Source organism: Manacus vitellinus, unplaced genomic scaffold (genome assembly GCF_001715985.3).
Source record: "Manacus vitellinus isolate BGI_N305 unplaced genomic scaffold, ASM171598v3 scaffold_13_pilon, whole genome shotgun sequence".
NCBI classification, from domain to species: domain Eukaryota; kingdom Metazoa; phylum Chordata; class Aves; order Passeriformes; family Pipridae; genus Manacus; species Manacus vitellinus.
In genome coordinates this window covers 2,641,838-2,661,976 of record NW_021938999.1, presented here as the reverse complement: position 1 = coordinate 2,661,976, position 20,139 = coordinate 2,641,838, and the positions used below count along the sequence as shown (strand labels likewise).

The 20,139-nt window shown below is 35.4% G+C and overlaps 1 protein-coding gene across 10 annotated transcripts in view; it reads left to right on the top strand.

Moving 5' to 3' along the window:
* The first annotated feature begins 6 nt into the window (after positions 1–6).
* The window catches only part of POT1 (protection of telomeres 1), an 80,935-nt gene continuing 60,802 nt past the window's right edge, over positions 7–20,139 (top strand). For 3 of the 10 annotated variants that reach the window (XM_018067979.2, XM_018067978.2, XM_018067973.2), the window contains exons 1-11: positions 7–249; positions 781–866; positions 1,632–1,799; positions 2,038–2,082; positions 4,302–4,414; positions 6,504–6,637; positions 9,724–9,796; positions 11,210–11,301; positions 14,833–14,943; positions 16,697–16,765; positions 17,922–18,036. In XM_018067979.2, the coding sequence (XP_017923468.1) occupies positions 6,515–6,637; positions 9,724–9,796; positions 11,210–11,301; positions 14,833–14,943; positions 16,697–16,765; positions 17,922–18,036 (583 nt within the window). In that variant the 5' untranslated portion in view covers positions 7–249; positions 781–866; positions 1,632–1,799; ... (1 more) ...; positions 4,302–4,414; positions 6,504–6,514. Of the gene's footprint in view, positions 250–780; positions 867–1,631; positions 1,800–2,037; positions 2,083–4,301; positions 4,415–6,503; positions 6,638–9,723; positions 9,797–11,209; positions 11,302–14,832; positions 14,944–16,696; positions 16,766–17,921; positions 18,037–20,139 lie in introns of those variants that run through there. The other 7 variants (XM_018067980.2, XM_018067977.2, XM_018067976.2 and 4 more) reach the window with 6 other exon arrangements.

Here is a 20,139-nt window from a genome sequence, read left to right as displayed (position 1 = left end):
GCACCGAGTGCACTGAAAAGGAGTTTCTGTTGTTACTACGTCTGTGCTAATACGTCTGAGGTCTTGGTTTTAAAGATCTCGGTTTCTTGCAGGTGACCGTTTGACTCTCTGAAGCAGTTAGTTCATATCCCGAGAGCATCCGCTGTGTAGTGCAGTCGGCCCGAGGTCTCTATTTTCCAGTGGGTTGCTGCTTTCTAGAGCTTGAAATACTGTTGAGATAAAGACTGTGTAAGAATTCACTTTCCTCAGGTAACGTTTGATTGTGGCCTCTTTTGCATAATGTCAGATTAGTAAATTTTAATCTGAACTAAAGACGATTTTGGTTTGATTTTTTTTTGGTCTGTTTGCTTTGGTTTGGGGGTTGTGGGTTGGTTTTTTTGGTTTATTTGTTTGTTTTGGTGATTTGTTTTTGAGGTTTTTTTTTGAGAATTCTAGTTGTACTCTAGTGAAAGTAAGTTCCAGCTGTGTTATGAATAGTAAGAATAGACTAGGGCTTATTTCCAGAATAAGTGCCTGGAGATCTGCAGCAAGAGCAAGCTGAAGCCTGACAAAGGACTTCTCTTGTTGACTGCAGGTTGAGTTTAAGGTAGTTCTGTGTTGTCAACTCTGTTCAAGGTGTAAGTATTCATTTTTATGAGAAAATTTTGCATAAACTATAGTAAGAGTGTATGACTGTCCACACATGTGTGCTTTTAAAATGACACATTACCTACATTGTGATTGTTTTAACTTTTGTACAGTTAGTTTGGGTATTGCACTGACTTGTATTTGTACTTACAGGGGCTTCAGATATCGACCATTGTGACTGACCACATCAATGAGGTGCTGATGCTCGTGGCTGTTCCTTCATTCTTCACAAAACTGTGGTGAGGTTTCCTTCAGAAGTCCACACAGTCATGTGGTTTATTCTTTGATTTGGAGAATGAGTTTATCTGTCCTCTACAAGTAGCATCTGCTTTGATAGATGAGGAATCTCTTCATGCCTTTGACTACTACAGTGTCCTTTTCCCAAAAAGGCATTAATCCTCTTTATGTCATTTTTGTGTATGACTGAAGTATTTCTTGTTTGTAGAGAAGGGAGTAAACTTTTCAATTTACCTCTCACTTCTTGTGTTTTCTTTGCTTTTGTGCTCCAAAGCTAATTTCTCATTAGTTCTTGAATAAAAGTAGTGTTCTAGAGGAGACTACAGAGGAATAGTCTGTTTCTTGTAGTGAGAGCTAGAGTCAGGACTCAATAGTGTATATCTTTGTCTCCAACAAAGGCTTAAATGCTAAATGGATCTGAGTAATCCAGGCAGAGAGGTGTTAATTACTTGCTATTCTGTGGATTAGATTGATGTATTATGATAATACACCATAAGAGAAGAACAGAACTAATTTTGACTTCCTCCTCAATTAGATTAATTCTGGAGTCAAGGTAGAGAATATTAATATGCTCATTTTTCAGTTTTGTTTTTTGCAGCATTAAGTGCTTGCAGTTTTTTACAGTGGAATTGTGTTGTCTGTAATATTTATATTTTGATTTTTTGCAGTATGCAGTAAAAGTGGTAAAGCTTATTTTGCATCTTATTTATAATTTAGGATGCTAATAGGGACTCATTTTTTGTTTGTATTTTTTTTCTTCTTTTAAGTGTGTCTTGATGAATTTTACTGAAGAAAACAGCAGAATTACAGTGTTTTAAAGAACTGGACTTGCTTGGTTAATCTTCACTGAGTCGTAGTGATTCTCCTTGCTCAAAAAAATTCTGCAGCTTCTCTATTCAGAATGTACATGGAACAATTCCTGATTCTGACAGGAGGTCAGCTTGATCCATCTGTCATGGCTAATAAAGTGTTTTTCACTGCTAGAATGTTCTGTTTGCTTTAGACAATTCTAAGGCATGTTGGTACCTTTAGTTTAACATTGTCCTTTTATAACAACGTCTTTGTATACTGAGCTCACTACCTACAGGTTTTTGTACTGAATTGTTTTAGAAACTTTGTACTGCTTTACTGTGTTAATTACCATACAAAATTTGGCTATTTCATGTTGCATAGAGAATCATGGAGGAAGGGGCGAAACAGTGATGAATCGTCTTGATGGTAAGAACATATTGGCTTTTTCCATGTAGTTTAGTTTTCTTTTGTTCCTGTCTTTCAGTCATGTTGCACTGGTGTTGATGTCAACAGTTCTGTAGTGTTTGTGGCTGTGTGGTTTTAACTTCACTTGCAACTGTAGCTTTTGGTTTATTAATGATTTTTAGTGTGCACTGAAGGGTGGTATAACAAATTTTGAGAGTTTAGATTCTGATGTTTTTCCAAACATAATTTAAGATTTTTTTTAATTAAAGTGAAAGTTAAAAAAGCCTAGAGGAAAAAGAAGGCTTACACATAAAGACTTAAATGGTCAAGTTCTTCCTACCATTCTGTTTTGCAGTGCAAGGCTCAAAAATTGGAGTCTTTAAAAGCCACTGTCTGATTCTATAAGTGCATAGATCTTTGCATTTATGCTTGAGTTTTAAGCACTGAAGTTACCAGGCTCTCAGAGCATGTATCTGGGCTGTGCTGGACTTAAAAGGAAATGCTGATTTTTTTTTTCTTTCTGTGGGAACTGATGAAAAGATTGTGAACCTGAAAGCTTTTCAAGTTTCTGTGCATGCAACCCGAACAATACCTAGATGCCTAATTCAAGTCTGTGGGTGTGTGTATTCTCAAGCTGCAAATGAGAAGGGTGGAGTCAAGTTCTTCAGAAATATAGGAATTTTTCTCTTGCTCCTGAACCTAGAGAAAGAGGGATTCTTTGCAATATTTTGATGGAATAATGTCCTCATTCCAGAAAAAAAAATAATAAAATGACTGCTTCTTTCTGTCAAAGGTTAATCCTTGTTCAAAGCCATTTCTACTTAGCAGTTGTTTTCTGATGCACTGTGGTTTGAGTTTTATGCTTTTGAAATACATACTACTATTCTGTAGGCAATACAGACAGTTATTGTATTGAAGTAGATTATTCCACTGTCTGAAATTTAAGGTCTAGAAAATTTGTAGGTAGAATGTCAGGGACAGGCAGAGCAGCGCATAAGAGTTAAACCCATAGCCATCCTCAGTGTTATATTTCACTTAAGGAAGTGAGATATATCATATTGTCATTTGGGGTGTTGACTGGTGGGTTACATCCTATATACAGTCTGTATATCCTTTCTGGTTTCTCATACAGTGTACATCCTTTCATACAATTCTTTGTTTGTTAAAATCATTAAGCTATTTGGTTGCTCCCTCTCTATATTTTTGTCACTTTAATTACTGGAAGGCAAAAGTTACTTGTAGTTCACAGACCTCCTCCTTCACTGTGTGCATGTACTGTGTGTCCTTCCTCTTTTAGAAGTGTCCATGATGCTATCTACCATTCTTGCAGTCTCTGTTGGTATTGTTTGGTTTTTTTTAACTACCCATCCTTATGAATAGCTCTGTTTACACCACTTACAGGCTTTTGTGCAGCACACTCAGGTTGGAATGATTCTTGTCAGTGTTAAAGTCAGTCTTTTGAGAACAAGAAAGATACTTGACAGACTTATTTTCACTTTTTTGCTCTTCAGGAGAGTTGTGAACACCAAGAACAGCACTAACAATATCTTCATGTAGATTTGGGAAGCCAGTGCCTATCAGTTGATTTTTGAAAATTTACTTCTATGGCTCTTAGAGCTGCATATTCGTGTCTTAGTTTTTTAATTCCAGAGAACAAGAATATGGGAACCTCAACAGTTAGCAGTTAAAACACATGGCCTTAGTTTTATATCTACAGAAGTTTAATATCTGGGAAAAAAAACCATTTGTTTTGTACCTGAATATTAGTTACGTAAATAAATTGTAGGAGTGTACAGTAAGTAAATAATATGGGCGGGTCCCACTACATCATCCTACATATGGCTTCTTTTTAGAAATTCTCCTTTGTAATTTTGAAGGCACATGTGGAATATTTGTCCCATTGAAATAAGTGGCAAAGGCTGTTTTTAAATGAAGGGATAGGAGCTACAGAATTGAGGGTAATCATCAGAGAGATGAGTTACTAAACTCAGTTGATTTCTTTGCTTTGTTTTAACAGTGATGTTTGAATTATAGCAAAATGCTCTGTGTTGTTAGATGTCTTTATAGGGAAGAAAAAAAAGCAAACAGAAAAGTCTATTTAATTGCTCAAGTACCGTAAAAGAGAAAAATAGGGGAAAAAAAAGTGTTAATCTGTTATGTTGTATATCTCCCTAGCTCATTATACTGTTGCTGGATGAAGATCAATATTGCTGATTAACTTTGAAGTTGATTCTTTCTAGGTGGAATAGATCAGCTTCTCAGCCTGCTGGAATAAAGTGTGAAGTAAATACTTTGAACTAAAAAGCTGTGTAAATCTTCTAGTTGCTCTTTTCACTAGAGGCTTGGAATCCTGGTAAGCTAATGACAATGCTCTCCTGGTTCGTGTTTGAAAACATACAGATAAAGGCATCATTTTTAGCCTCAGTGACATTTCACAGAAATTGTAACTCCTAATACCTCACTAGTTAAAGCAATCACAGAGACAGAACAGCATCTGCCCCTCTAGCAGGCTGTGACCTCTCCTTCAACTAAAGTACAAATTGAAACCTGTCTGGTTTTGTACCTCCCAGCTTTGTGCTGTCCTAGGTTGACACTGGCTGTAAACCTGGTGCCCACCAAAGCCTCAGGAGGACAGGGGAGAGAAAATACAACTAAATTTTGTGGGATGAGACAGGGAGATCACTCACCAATTACAACTATGGGCAAAAGAGACACAAACAAACTAGTTTAACTTATTGTTGGTCAAATCAGGATAGGATAATGAGAAATAAGAAAAAATCTAAAACCACCTTTCCCCCACCTCTCCCATCTTCTGGGCTTAGCTCCACTCCCAACTACTCTACCTCCTTCCCCTGAGAAACACAGGGGACAGAGAATGGGGGTTGTGGTCCATTCATCTCTGCCACTCGTTCCTCTTCATGTAAATTGGAAGCTAGGAAAAAACAAAAACCAGTCATCCTATGTATAGTCATTTTGACTGAGAGATCCTTGAGCCGAAGTATTTTATTTCATGGAATGCTCTTTTATTGACACTGACTTCTTGCTAATATCTGTTAGAAGGGGAGTTTCCTGGAAAATGGAGAAGAAGAAAGGAAGATCATTCACAACTAGAGAAATAGTCATGAGTAAATAGTGAAGTCTCATATCTTTAGATACTGTTTTTTCTGAAGAATAAGGTATTTTTTTTAAGAATATCTATAATGTTGCCATCAGCAACTATATGAATGGACTCATATTTCTAACTTATGATCTTTCCATTTTCCAATGGTTTCCCAATTCCATTTCATTATAACTGAATATTTTGTAAGAATTCAGTCTGCCTAGCACTGAAAAAGCACTTTTGAACTGAATTTGAAATGTAGTTTTAGCTTTTATTGAGTAGAATACCCAGGTTTTATGTCCATTTGAAAGTGCAGGAAATAGTTTTTTTTCCTGTTCTTCACTGTCATGTAAAACTGTCATTGCTAAAACTCTGTCTGAAATTAGGACTGTGGCTATGATACTGCCAGCTGAGTTTTAGAAAACAGGTAGCATTTTTTCTTAGTTTATTAAAATGTACTTAAAACAGAAGATTGATAATGCTGTGGCTTTTATGTAGATACCCACTTGAAATAAAAATTGTACAGCAAAAAAGCAAAGATAACCCAAGAAGAATGAGATGACCATGTAATTAGAAAATATAGCAATTGCTACTTATTGCTAGATCACTTCTTTCTATTTCTCATATGTGTAACTTCACTGTAATAGACTATTCTTCCTATCCCCCATTCTCAGCATTATAACACTATCACCAAAATTTTACTTCATTGACTTTCAGCACAGTGAGTAAGCAGTAGTCAACACAGTTACACATTTTCTAGCTTTTTCCCAGTGTGTTCCATGTTTAGCAACTGTAGATGCCCATCTTATATTCTTTATTATTTTTTCATTACTGGAAAATTGATGAAAATTTTTAAATCTGTACATAAGTTTTTATTTTTTTCATTATAAGTTGATAGACATTTTATTTTCATGTAGTCAAATTTTCTTATAGGGAAACAATTGAATATAGAGACGTTTTATCCATGACCTTATGCTGAGGAAGGAGAAGTCTCTTCTTGGTTTTTATCTGCATTTCTGTACATAAAATATTAACATTGTTTACATTGCCCTTTTCATTTTTATGTAAAGCAATATTTTCTTGCCACTTATGGTGTTTTGGAATGCTTGAAAAATCAAGTAATTTGGATGACTGTCTATTGCTAAGGAAGTGTTACTTTCTTCTTGTGATTTATGGTACTAAGAGATGTGACCAATCCCTCTGAAGATCCTTAGTCTTACATAATTAAACTTTCCTGTTGTGAAATAGATAAATATTCCCCTTCTGAGTAAACTACAACCTCTAGTAATTTTTTATTTGAACAAGATGAGTAGCTTCAGGACTCTTTATAATTTTTTTTAAGATAAAGCAGCTATGCCTGTTCAGTTGCTGAAGATCATGAAAGAACAGTCTGAGACTCCACTACCAAGCCATTTGCAAAAGGAGGATTTGAAACACTTGCAAGAAGGCTCTGATCATACCAACAAATATATTCAGGTAACTGACTAGTAAAAAAGTTTTGTCCTACTTTGAAATAGCTCCTGTTATATTTACAAGGCACTTCCATATTCCAGCTCAGCTGGAGAGATTCTGCAGCTCTGTGTCTTTGTGTTCATCTGTTGCATATCTTAAAGCAATGGAGAATTATGACCTTGTTGAACTTCATTGCCTGTTGCTAATGCCTTCATTGTTTCACAGTCCTACCCCTTTCTGTTACTTTATCAAACTGAAATTTTGTAAGAGGTTTTATTTTCATAGTTTATAAACTATGGACCTATTTAAAACCACAATAATATGCAGAATGCTGTGCTGAAAATGGATGGGTTGTGGCAGGTCAAGTGGTACTTTTTTTTAAAACAATATTAATAAGCACCTTCATCCTGTTAAATATCAGATTTCGGAGTAATAATTTCTAAAGCAGTTCTCCCTTTGTATGGAGCAATGCAGTTTTATGAGAAGAAGAATTTGTAGCAACTACCACCGTCAAGATACAATTGGGTTTTTTATCACTACCAGGTGTTCACTTACATTTTGCAATAACCCCAAATATATTTCAGATTGGAAGTACAATGCTGCTATACTAGTGAAAAGCAGAAGTATTTTGTTCTTACCTAAAACATGTATTCTCTGTAAAATGCAGTGTCAGTTCTTTAGGGTGTTCTTTTTTATCCTGTTTAACTTTTTTTTTTTCCTGTGACTCTTTTTAGTCATCCCTGATGCTTAAGTGTCAGGAAATAGCATTAATTGAGGCTTGCTTTCAGTCTGTTACCAAAAAACAAGGAAAAAGAAATTAAAGCAAGATAACTGTAGAAAACTTTGAGTGTCTTGAATCCTTAAAAAATGGCACAAACACTTCAAAAATATAAGCTGAAATGGTTTAATGTTCTTCTGTATCCAGAAAAACATTTTTATTTCCCCAGCTCTATATTCCCAGTTCCAGCTCTAGTGCTCATCTGACCTTGTGTTTGAGTCCATTAATGAGAAATAAACTGAAGACTATCCGTATCAATGGAGTGAGAGAGGATAGTTTGCTGCTCTTGCTCTCTGCACTGAATCATTGTGGTGTTGAAGAGATGCCAGGAGTACTGCACTTAGGTATAGCAAAGGAACAAAACTAGCCCTTTTGGAAGCAGGCAGCAGTTGAGTGTGATAGGAGGTGATTTGGTTCAGAATGATCCAGCCTCCCTTAGGTCTTGTAAAGGAACGAAAGGAAACATCAATAACCAATGCTGCTAGCAAACAGGGTTTTATTCCTCAGGGTGTAGTTTCCTGTCCCTGTTCACCTGGAGGATATATAGGGTTTCCTGCTTCGAAGAGCTATGTCTGCAAGCAGCCCTGACATGGAAGAACATGGATTCTTATTCAGAAGGAAATGGTGAAGGAGACAAAAAGGAATTATAAATTAGAAAATGTTTCTGCTGAAATAAATGTTTCCATTAGGAAAGCAGAGCAATTATTAGCAGACTATGATTTAAAGCATATATGCAGTACTATAACTGATGACTGAAAGGAAAAGTGTGTAGAATGTCTTTCTCAGACTTCTGCCTTATGTTAAGAGAACATGCTGCTGCTGACGTGGATTAGTAGGTGACTAAAACAGCTTGGCATAAAAACAGTGCAGCTGCAGAGCTGATAAAACTGGTTCTAATGCAGCATTAAATATGTAGGAAAATCCAATTCTGCAGTCTGAGCTTGAAGTAAGCCTTAGAATACACTGATGTTAGGTTGTCTTAATGGTGGCACAGCACACTCACTCTAGCCTGCCAAAATAGGGATCAGATCCTGCTTTGACAAAGGAGGAAGGGCAGATGAGGATTTTTATGAAGGGTACTCTGGGAAAAAAGCAACAAAAAACATTTGAGATGCTTCTTTCTGACTTGTGTGCCTCAGTCCTGTCATTCTTCTGAAACTTTTTTTCTTCCTGACATCCCTCTGAGAAATGCAGATTTTAAATTTGTGGAACAACAGCACAAGCAATGTTCATACGTCCTCAGACATCATGTCTGTTAACTAAACGTGATGCCTTCTCTCATTCGTTCATCATCCTCTGGATTTTGCTGTGACAAAGCTGAAAATCAGCTGCCAAATCAGCTATGGGAGCAAACTGAGGGGTGAGACCTGAGGGAGACAGAGTCACTAGAGGAATTGCACATAGTCAGTTTGAGAGTGAGTCTAGTAGCATATGGAATGTGGAGGGTTTTGAAAGAAGTTTGCTTATGAACTCAATAAACAGTGCAGGATTTGTGGGGGAAGAGTCAATTTGAGCAAGTTTTACAAAGGTAGTTTTTGTTGAATTTTGGAGCCCAAGTGTTTTGGGCATGTGGAGAAAGCAGTGGGTAAGTAGTATGTCTGCTGAGGAAGATAACTAAAGCATAGATGTTTGGGATACAAAGGAAAGTGTTGGGACCAGACTATTATAGCAAAGAATGTGGTCCAGAATTTGAAAACTCTTTGGAATATACTGAGATGTAAAAGGAAAAACAAAAAGCAAAAATAGTCAGAAAGCACTCGCTATCTCATCACTGTATTCTGTTTGTAAATAGCATGCTGGTATGGATTGAAATTTCCTAGTAAGAAAAAAAAGAAAAAAAGATATAAACGTCAAGTGTTCCTGAGGTGACTGTTTCATTGCAGAGACATTATTAGATGAAAAAAATTTCTAGTCTTTTATTTACCCGAGTACAGTTCAAGAGAATCTCATCAAGAACAATTACATATATTAGTTGAAAGTTTAAACAAAGTTGTAATTTTGAAACCAAGTGACAAACCTTTCTGTTTTTAACAGGTTAGCTCCTGCTTTTCACAGAGAAGACTGATGAGTTTTGTAAGGAACCTTAAGTGTCAAATTATTTTAAAAATCAGCATCTGCAAATAATGTTGAGGTTTTGTGGAGTCTTAGTATTTCTTTATAAAGCTGATAGTAAAATGCTGTTGCATTTGATTTAATTTCCTCCTCAATTAGCATGTTGTATAAAAAAATTTTACTCTGAAATGCTTCTACTGTAAAAACTCACTGCTGCATAATTTATCTTGATTTGGTTTAGTCTTAGTTCACAATATTTTATTTTATTTTTACTTTTTAGGGAATAGTTGTTCTTTCCTACCCATTAACAAAACTCGGAGATGGGACAGACTTTTTCAAGATTGTTCTTCAAGGTACTACATTTAAGTATACATTTTAAATTTATGGTATTACGTCAATAGCACCTGCTCTTGTGTTCAGTAAAATGTTATATTTAAAATGTTCTCTGAAAGTGTTTATTTCTTACAAAAAAAGCTTATCTTAAACTTAGCCAAGTAAATTAATGGAAACAACGCAGTCTTTATGCAACAAGAAGTCTACTAAAATATAATCTTTTAAAACACTTTCCTGGAAATGTATTAGCTATATATGCAGCTTTAGTTGTGTATTTTCAAACTGCTTATCATAAAGAAGGGCTGAGAAAATTGCACACATAATAGTTAGCACGCAATATACATAGCATATACTATGTAAGTGAATGTTTAATATAGGTCAGTATGTTGTGTTTCATTCTGTTTTAATATAAGCAGTTAAAAAGATTGAATTTCACCTGATTACTCAAGTATTTGAATATCAGTAGATATACTGACGCCTTGAAAGATCTAAGTTTTTCATCATGTAATAAATATACTAAAAATAGTATGTTCCTTTTAAGTCTAAAGCTCATGCCTCCTCCAACCAGGAAGGTGGAGAGTGTAATTTCTCAGGTGTCTGTTGGATTCAAGGAACTTTGCATTTCCTGCCTTTTCATACTCAGCTTTCTCCTTACAGTGGTTAGAAAATCATCAGTTGCTCCCTCTGAGTCTCCTGATTCCTGTGACTGAGCATCAGGCTCAGATCTGCCTGGGGGTGCAGATCCTGCCTGGTGATACTGCTTGTGACCTGTGTTAGCAGAGGTGAATGAAGTTGATGGGACCTGAGTCCCTGCTGGCTTCACGGTTCTCTGAGGGTTGCTAAACCTCCCTGAATGTTGCTAATTTCATGTGACTGTTCAGGAGAGGGGAAGAGTTTCTGCACATACTCCACAACCTGGAAATAAAAGTTTGCACATCTAAATCATTAAGGTTGTTTCTGAAACAGTGAAAGGTAGAAAACTCTTTAAAGTAACAACGTAATTTCTGCTTCAGTCCTTCTGGAAGGCTATTAATTGATATGTCAACATCCTGGAATATCTTCAGTTTATAAGTTCTGCAGTAGGGTCTGTTTTAATGTGAAAAATCAAATGTGACTGAGTAGTATTTCCTCTCTAACAATATACGCTCAATTGTCCAAGTGGAAATCTTTGTCATTTGTATGTAATGTGCACTAGTGTACAACATGTGCACATTTTAAGTGGTCCTCTTATGAAAACTATTCTGAACAGTATACCTATAGTTATCACATAAAAGCAGTTTTATAACTATTTGAAAAGATTTTCTATTTGTAGATTAATTGAAATGAAAAAGTGTTAGACTCTGTATATTAACTTGTTTCCCATCGCTTCCCACTGCTGTTTTGTTTTGGAGAAGGTATGGTGATTGGAATCACTTCTGCTTTTTTCACTCTAGGTGTGGATGACTTGTGTTCCCGGATCAACAGCATCAATATTTTAATATATGGAAAAATGGCAGAGGATTGTGCGAAAATTATACGCCATGGGGTAACAATAACCAAAAAAACCCATATTATTGTTTTAGGAATTGTTTTTCACAGCTGTGTGTTGACATCTTGTTATTGTCTGTCTGTTACTAAAACTAGAAATAGTCTGTTCAGTCCCTTCAAATCTATAAATATGAACTAGAAAAAAAATTTGCTTATGAAAATTCTTTCTAACAGTAATATTGAAATAAAGCAAGTCTTTTTGTCCCTACCTTTTACCTAACAAGTGAAGGATCATGAATACAGATAATAGGGAAGTCATCCATTTATATTCATATTTTGAATGTTTTACCATTTGATAAGATAGATTTTAGAATTTAATTGATTTAAAAGACAATTACACTGAAGCCTTTTTTTTTTAGAAAAAAGAAATAAATTCAAAACTGTGCATACAGTTTTCTTCATTGGCTGGGTGCTGGTGTTGTGCTTTGTCAGGAATAAAAGCTTGGTTTGATTAGCTCCAGGATAAAGGACTTCACACTAAATCGCAGAGTAGTTTGGGCTGGAAGGCACCTTTAAAGATCATCCAGTTGCAACCCCCCCTACCATGGGCAGGGACATCTTTCACTACACTGGATTGCTTCAAAGCCCCATCCAGCCTAATTTTGAACACTTACAATGATGGGACATCCACAACTTCTCTGGACAAATTGCAGTCTATACAGATTTCTCAGTTCCGTGGAATTTTGATAGTTAAGCCAGGAAGGGAGATTCCTGAACTAATTTGCTAAATATACAAGCTTCAGAATCTTTTTACATTCAAAGAACAAATCAGTTTTGTCCCGATTAAAAATACAAATGTCGAACAAGGCGCTAAGCAGCAGTTAGAAGATAAAAAGATCAGTGCTAAAGAGCTGAGTAGGAAACCACAACCCACAGGCAACACCCCTTAGATGGCCAGAGTGCACTAAAACCAAAGTTTGTTCTTCCACAGTGAACTGAACCTTCATGGTGCTTTCCACATGTCTCAAATGATCTTTTAAATTTGGAAGAACCTGAACATGAGGAAACAATGATTTCTGAAACTAGCAAAGTTGCAGTTCAGCAATTATGGACTAGATTTAATTTTAAAACACTACCAATTTTCAACTGTTAAAAAGTTACTTTAGAGAAGTCCAGTACTTTCTGTTATTTGCTTGCAATTTCAAATTTTAGTGGTTTGTAATTTCCATATTGTTCTTGGCATACTATAACAACTTCAGCTAAGTAGCCTAGCGAGAGGAGCAGGCTATTTCTGACAATGTGAATAACCGTGTTGTCTCCTGAGAGTCTTCTCATTCTGTAACAGAATAACCATCAGGGAAAATATTGTCCTTCCTGTATTTCGCACTTTTTGAATGAGGGAAGTAAGATTTCTTTTTGCTGTTTAAAGATGTTGGTTGAATCTGATAGTTTACCTATATATGTAATGTAATACTCTTCTGTTGAAAACCCACCAATTTATGTAAATACCTTTGATTCCCAAGCCAATTATAAGAACTTCTTAGCTAAAAATGAAATGGAAACTAATTGAAATTGTAAACTAATGCAGCATTAAATTTCAAAGCACTATGCAATATTACAAAAATTTTTTGCATGTTTAGAAACTGTAAGTCACAACCTGTTAAAATTGACTGTGAATTTGTAACATATCTGAGAATATACCTGTTCTTTCTCCTAGTATAACTAGATTTTGAGGTTTGTGCTGTCTTTTTTTCCTCATGGAAATTGCACACTCCTTTGAAAGGTTTTGGGGTTTTTTTATGTCATGATACATATGGCATATGTATTACGTGAACGTAATCACTAGTGATTAATTCACAAAAAAGTTTCCATTTATTGTCAGCCTGTATACAGACTGAGTCTGTGTAATTCTGAAGTTCCTTCTGACACAGGAGAACAGGACAAGTCAAGTCAACTGTACAGAACTTCACTCCTGAGTCAGCAACCAAGTCCCAGAATCTTGTGCAGCCTGAAATCTAATAAAATGCTGAAGTGGGAATAATCAGCAATAGTGAAAGGAAAGACACATACAAAAGAGTTTCCTAAAGCTTGTGTTTTTTTGTTTTTGTATCTGGAAAGAATGAAAAAGCTTTCATATATGTTAGTAGGGTGGTGTCTTCAGAGATTCAAGGCATACTGAGTTATGGAATTGTTTTGACACATTTTAACTTAGCTCTGAGTGTAGCTTACTTCTAGGTGACTTCCTAGTACTTTTTAGACAAAATATACATTGTATTCCCATTTATGATACTACCTAAAAATCACCATGCCCTACAGAGTTTCATTGTGTATTAAACTGTCTGATTAAACTTACATTTTCTGCAGAAATTTTTTCCCCTATGTTTTAATAACTAAATATATCACTGTCGCTTGATCTAGCAGCCTTTCTTTTTCTTGCATGAAACATTAAGGTTTTGGATCTTAAATCATTTAGAGTAGCATTGTCAGATTGCTGAAATAGCAAAAAAAGAACCGTCATAGGACAGTATTTGGCTAAAACTGTCAACTTTAATCAAAAAGCATGTTTATTTGTTGTAATCAAATAAACACATGAACAAAAATAATTCAGTAAAAGTTTATGGAAGTGCTTTTGGTAGAAGCTTTTATAGAAATAGAATCCGAGTCTAATATGTTTATCAGAGTGGATCACACTGGTACAGACCTGCTGTACAGTTCTAGCAAGGAAGCTGACCATAAAGTAATTTTACATTGTATCAGATACCTTTTTTTAATCACATCTGATTTCCTAAATGTATTTTATGTATTTTCTATCTTCTCCTGCTTTTTCTTTTTTATTTGGTGAGGCTGCTGCTAAAAATGTGAGTTGCTGCTGGGACTTGAATCACGTACCTTTTAAATCCTCCTTTTCTTGTTCACTTTGTGGTGTCTGAGGAACTTTATACTGAAGTGAACTTTATACTAAAGTGAAAGTACAGTTATAATTGCTTGATGTGCCAGAATCTCAGAAGTTATGCCAGAGAAGTTTATAATGTCTCTTTTGCTACCAGAAACCTACCTATTGATTGACCCACCTATTTGACCCTTAAAGAAGAAATTATAGGTGTTGGTCCAAACAAAACAGAAAATATTTACAAGGAGAGTTTTTCAAAGTGCAGCTGTAACTCAGTGAGAAAGAAGCTCCAAGAAAAAAGGGTTTTGTCACTGCTGATTCAATGTGTGATTTCTTTTCTACCTTAGTTAAGCTTAAACAGAAAGGAGTCAGTCTTCAGTGTATTCAAAGAGAAATGATTCTTTTGCCTTATTCAGTGTGAATCTTCCCCTCTAGGTCTTGTCAGAAATAGCACTCAGTCACAGTAGCATCAAGAGTGCAAAAATTTTAGCAGAATTTGAAAAGAAAAAAGCTTGCTGGCATTGGTTGAAAATATAAATTCCATGGGTAGAAGAACCAAATTAGTTTTTACAATTTGTTTGGTATTTTTGTTTCTTCAGTGTCTTGAGACTTTAGGGTGAAATTTCACATCACATACATTTAAAATAGAGCATGTGATACAGTCTGTGTAATTTTCTGTATATTATCCTATCCCCATAGGACACCTTCATAGTTGCAGGATTTAAGGTGATAAAATCGCCTACAGCGAGAGAGGATGGTAGGCATGGTTGTCACCTGGAGGTGTCTGAAGAAGACGGATCAGCCATTTATGTACGTGGGTACCCGATTTTTTTTATTCCCCCCCCCCCAAAATACTAACATTAACATTTTGCTCTATAGTAGAGAAAACATAAAATCTATTAGAAACTAAAGTGCTACAGATCATTTTACCTTGTTCATCAGGAAACAGTCAAGAAACATTTGTGTGTATGTGTGTGCATGCAGTTTTATAATAACACTAACCAAATTATTTCTCACTCAGCTACTTGTTGAGTGCAGAAATTTGGCTTTAATTGGCTTTAGATAGATTCCCTAGAACTGCTTTAATCCCTGTTAGGCATAAAACATTTCAGTAATGCAGACAAGGTAGAGGGTGCAAGAGTGGTTTCAAGTCTGTAATTTTTAGTTTTCTCAGGACTATGGGTTTGTACTGCTTTGACTCACATCATTAATTGTTGCCTTTGAATTCCTAAATTCTAAATTTTTAAAAGAGAATTTCACTCTTTTTTCCTGAGTAAAATATTCATTCTTTTGTACTATTCTCACATTATTGATGTTCATTTTTGTCTGTATAATTGTTGTCTAATTAAATTTTAAGAATTTTTTTTTTTTTGTATTTCAGAAAGGCATTTTTATTTCAGAATTTACCTCTGTATAAAATTAAAGCTTGGCACACAGCTCAGTTAGAAACTAAATGATTTAAAATGGTAGTGCAGACTGTTTCATGAAATTATCTGTTGATAGTGATTAAACATAGGTAAAAAGAGTATATTTCATTGAAGATAATAGATAGCAAAACTGTGACCTGAATCTGAACAGGTGTATCTAGACTAAAAGTACCTAAATTTTAGGAAATACAGGAGGCATTTGATTGAGCAAGACCCCAGGACATACAGTCTAATCCCAAGGACTATGAGCCACTCACTGAATGCCTGGGTTGTGCTGAGGAGATGTCTGTCTCATCGTTGACCACAGAATGGAGCTTGTGGCACTTAATTTACTGACACACTTGTTGGATGCTTAACAGTAATACCAACGATCAGACTTTTTGTGTGCTTCACTTTCTCAGTTGTGACTTTTGCCTCACCTGTTTAAAACAAAAAAAATGAAAGCAAAATTAGCTTCAGGAATGCAGCTGAGGGTGGAGAGCAAAACCTCCCTAGCAGGAGTCTGTACTGCTGGGGCAATGCACAGCTGAGACATGGGACCCTGCGTCCAGCAGACAGGTTGTGGTGTAGCATTGGGATGGTAGCTGAGCCCTGTGTTTCTCAGAGTGAGTGGGTTTGTGCTGGCTTTTCGTCAAGTCACCAGGATTAATTCTTTAAAAGACCTTACACTGACCATGAATCTGGCTTACAAGTATGGCTCGAAAAGCTTAGAAACTATTTTTAAATAGAATTTATCCCATTCTGATGAATTTACTTTGACTTTTTATTTTCATTTTATTTTCCCTGAGAGTGACAAGTCACTGAGAGTAGATCTGCTCTAAGCGCTGACACGTCCAAAACCTTAACTCATTTACATTCTATGTTAAGCAAGTACAGTTTTAAATTTGTAGCCTACAACTTGCAAATGCTATTCTGCTGATGTGACCTAACTTATATTCAGCTCATACAATGTATGTATTATTTTGAAGTAGCTTTTGTCTACTGCTGTAACAGCAGTAAATATTTTTGTCCTCTGTGGATGAAATTTTACTAGATTCAGAGGTGATTCATATAGCAAAATTATCTATAGGGCTGTTTTATACTTGCTTATAGTGTTATATTTGCTTTAGAGTTATCAAATGTTGTTATATTTACAGTGCCTTCAATTTTCCAATCAGATTTACACTAAACCAAGAACAGCTACTGCTTCAGAAACTGCATTTGTGGTGAGTTATATTTGAGATGTTTTTAAATCACATGAGACTAACTGTATGCAAATAAGAATGTGTGGAATTAATTTTTGTTCCTGTTTAATTTACTTCCATGCTCTTATCCCTGCAGTCACTTGTTTTGCTTTTAATTTTGCAAATAGTATACCTGGAACACAAAATAAAATATGAAAAAGTAGTACATTTTCTATGCTTGCAGTATAGTTCCCATCTTGATCTCCAAACAGACTGCTTGTTGGTTTAGAAAATACGAACTAAATAAGACTATATGTTCTAAATAAGACTATATGCTTGTGCTTTTAAAAAAGGAAATAAGGATCTTCCTTTGATTTAAAATCGGACTTCAGGTACTGATCTTAAAATTTGTTTTGATTACTTTTTGGAACAAGCCTTTATGTGTCTAAATTAAAATTCTACAGGAAATAGTATATTAAAGGCATAGAAATTGGTTTATGAAATTTTATTGATCCTTATCATGACATTAAAGATTCAGTACCAATGATGATTCAGCTTGTTTTCATGTTAATTTTTTTAAGAGTTGCATTTTTTTCCCTCAGTATAATAATTGAAAACCATAGTTATCAATCACTTTGACAGAACTTACATGCTTTAAGAGTCTAACCAGCATGTATTACAACCTTAAGACAGAGGAGAATAGTCCTTAAACAGTAGAAACTAGTCCTTAATGTCTTTAATTCTCCAACAATTGTGCTGTTTTAATTGGAAGATATGCACAGTGGCTATGAGAGGTAAACCCTCTCCCAGCCCAAGACAATGATTCTGTGTGGTGACACTGCCGATAAGAAATACAAAATTATTTATGTATGTGCTTTAAAAAGCCTTTTCAATGGACATGTTAAAATGGATCAGTAAAAAATTGTCTTTTATCGTTCTTAATTTTAATGACTTTTACTCACCTGGTTCATATATTAAAACTTACTTGAACTAACTGGTTGGTTGATTGTAAGGAAGGTGCAATCACAAAAAGGAATTAAATGTTTTATGTGTTTTCTGAATCTAAAGTGAATAAATATAAAGAAATAGGTAATATTTTTTTAAGACATGTCTGAGGATGAATGATGTTAAAAGATAAAATTGTGTGAATGTTTTAATAATTTTTCTTCTGTTTCTCTATTTTCTCATGCCTTTCCAGTCTATTGCTCCAAAATATGTGTATACTCCCTTGAATGAACTTAAAGATGGAACTATAGTGAATTTGTATGGCGTTGTGAAATTCTTCAAGCCTCCGTATGTTAGCAAAGGCACTGGTATGTACTATATTCAAGAGATTTTAAATCTCTTACTATGTTCATTAAATATAACCAGAACAACAAATCCACATAATCTTTTGACCATGGTTCTCAGCTAATATCAAGGAAGCGGAACAACAAATAGTTAAGGGATATCAGAGTCGGTTTAAGCAGCGTGGTGGAGATAGCGAATGAAGAAAGTATTAAGCTAGTACTATCAGAGCAAAACAGGGAAAAGGACCTGTACAAAAAAAAATTACAAAAGCCCTGCACCTGTCCTTGTGGGAAAGGATTCTTGTGTAGCTGTGTGCAATTTTTCCTTGAGGTTTTGACAAGTGTTATCATGTGCTACAAATATAGCAGTATATTTGTTACTTGTAAAGTTGTGGAATAACTGAATATTTTTTTCTTATCAGGTGAACACATTACTTATTGTGCTAGTTTTGCTAGGATTGTGCCCTTTGACTAGATGCTCATTAAGTACAGAGCTAGGTGACATCACTGCTGAATTTGGATAAGCAGTAGAATTTCGTACTTAATTCAGAATTAATCAAAATATTTTCTGCTTATTATAAAGTTACTGTGCATTTTGAAGTTGGATTTTTTCCCCCTTCTAAATGTAATTCTAATAAAACAAAAAAACCCAAACACATTATGATGGTGATTTTTGATTTTTATGATCTTGATTACACATGCAGGTCTCTTAAATAATGTCACTAGCTGTGAATTTAGCTTCTAAATACAGAAATTTTAGAACTGAGAACCAAGAGTGAGTGGTTTGTCTGCAAAGCCTTTTGCGAACAGATCTGTTTGATCTTGCTCAAACCCTGCCAGCAGCAGTCTGAAGGTGATGTGCTCAAGGCAGAGAGAGCACAATGCTTGCTCCACCTGCAGTGGAGGTTTGCTTACAGTTTAGGTAGCTTAAAACAGCTAAAAGCTGCACAAACATGGTGGCACAGCTGAAAAATTTCCAGTCCCAGCTAAGGTTCAACTAATAGCTTCACTTTTTGAAGACCAAGCAATCTTCAGCCTTAGTTTGAATCAACTTAGTGTTTGAGTGGGAGGAACATCTGGGGAGTCTGTGCAGATTTGTGTCTGCCAGCTTCAGTATGCTCAGCTGAACTCTACTAGTATACTCTGTGCTGTGGGCATGCTTAATTACTTCCTTTTGGGGCATATAGTATTCTTCTAGTTAAACAGATATACTGGTATGAAAGACCTTATTGACAGGAAGTACTTGCTCCCACTTGTAGGTGAAGTGTGGCTTTACTGTACTTGTAGCTGCAGTTTGGTCCAGCACTTGTTCACAGAAAAGACAGGATGTGCATGTGCTGGTCCCTGGGCCATTGTTCAGCAAGTGTCAGCTGCACTGAAGGCAGCCAGCAGCTGTATTTAACTTATGCAGAGCAGCATAGGATTTTTCAAGAATATATTAGATTAACTGAATAACTTTGGGGAACTCATCAGCATTTTTGCATAGTGTTGACTGTGTCAACAAAAGAAACAATGTATGGACAGCACTAGGGCCCAGTGCCCTGCTCTCTGCAGGACAGCAGTGCTGTGCTTCCCATACAGTTAGTTGTGGAAATGTATTCCAATTACTGTTTCTTATAGCAGTTGGCATGGCTTGCTCCTAGGAAACCTTTCTGCTCCACATTCTTACACAACACTGAGAAGGCAGCAATGTTCCACAAAATAACTCTGAAACATAAAAAAACCCAAGTCTGAGGAATATGGGATAATCAAATTTAAATGTTAACATTAAAAATAGATGTAGTCATTAAGTTGGGAACTGAGCCAGTAATGGTCCATCTGTTTTTATAGCAAATATAGTGTGTGTTTGGTTTTTTTCCTTGTGACACTTTTATACTATTATCATGTTCTACATAGTCATTGATAACATTAAAGTTATAAATTGCATTTTTAAGATGAAATATTATTTTGATTGGTTTATATAGAAAAAAAGCAAATGATAGTTGTTAGAGAAAGGTATGGAAAAGATAGATGTCACAGTTCAGAAAGTAGTTGGTGTTTGATAATACTGTAGCCCCGTAAAAGCAGAGAAGTACAAATTCCAATTGTTTTACGTTAAGAAAGTTACAACACAACAGATATTCCTAG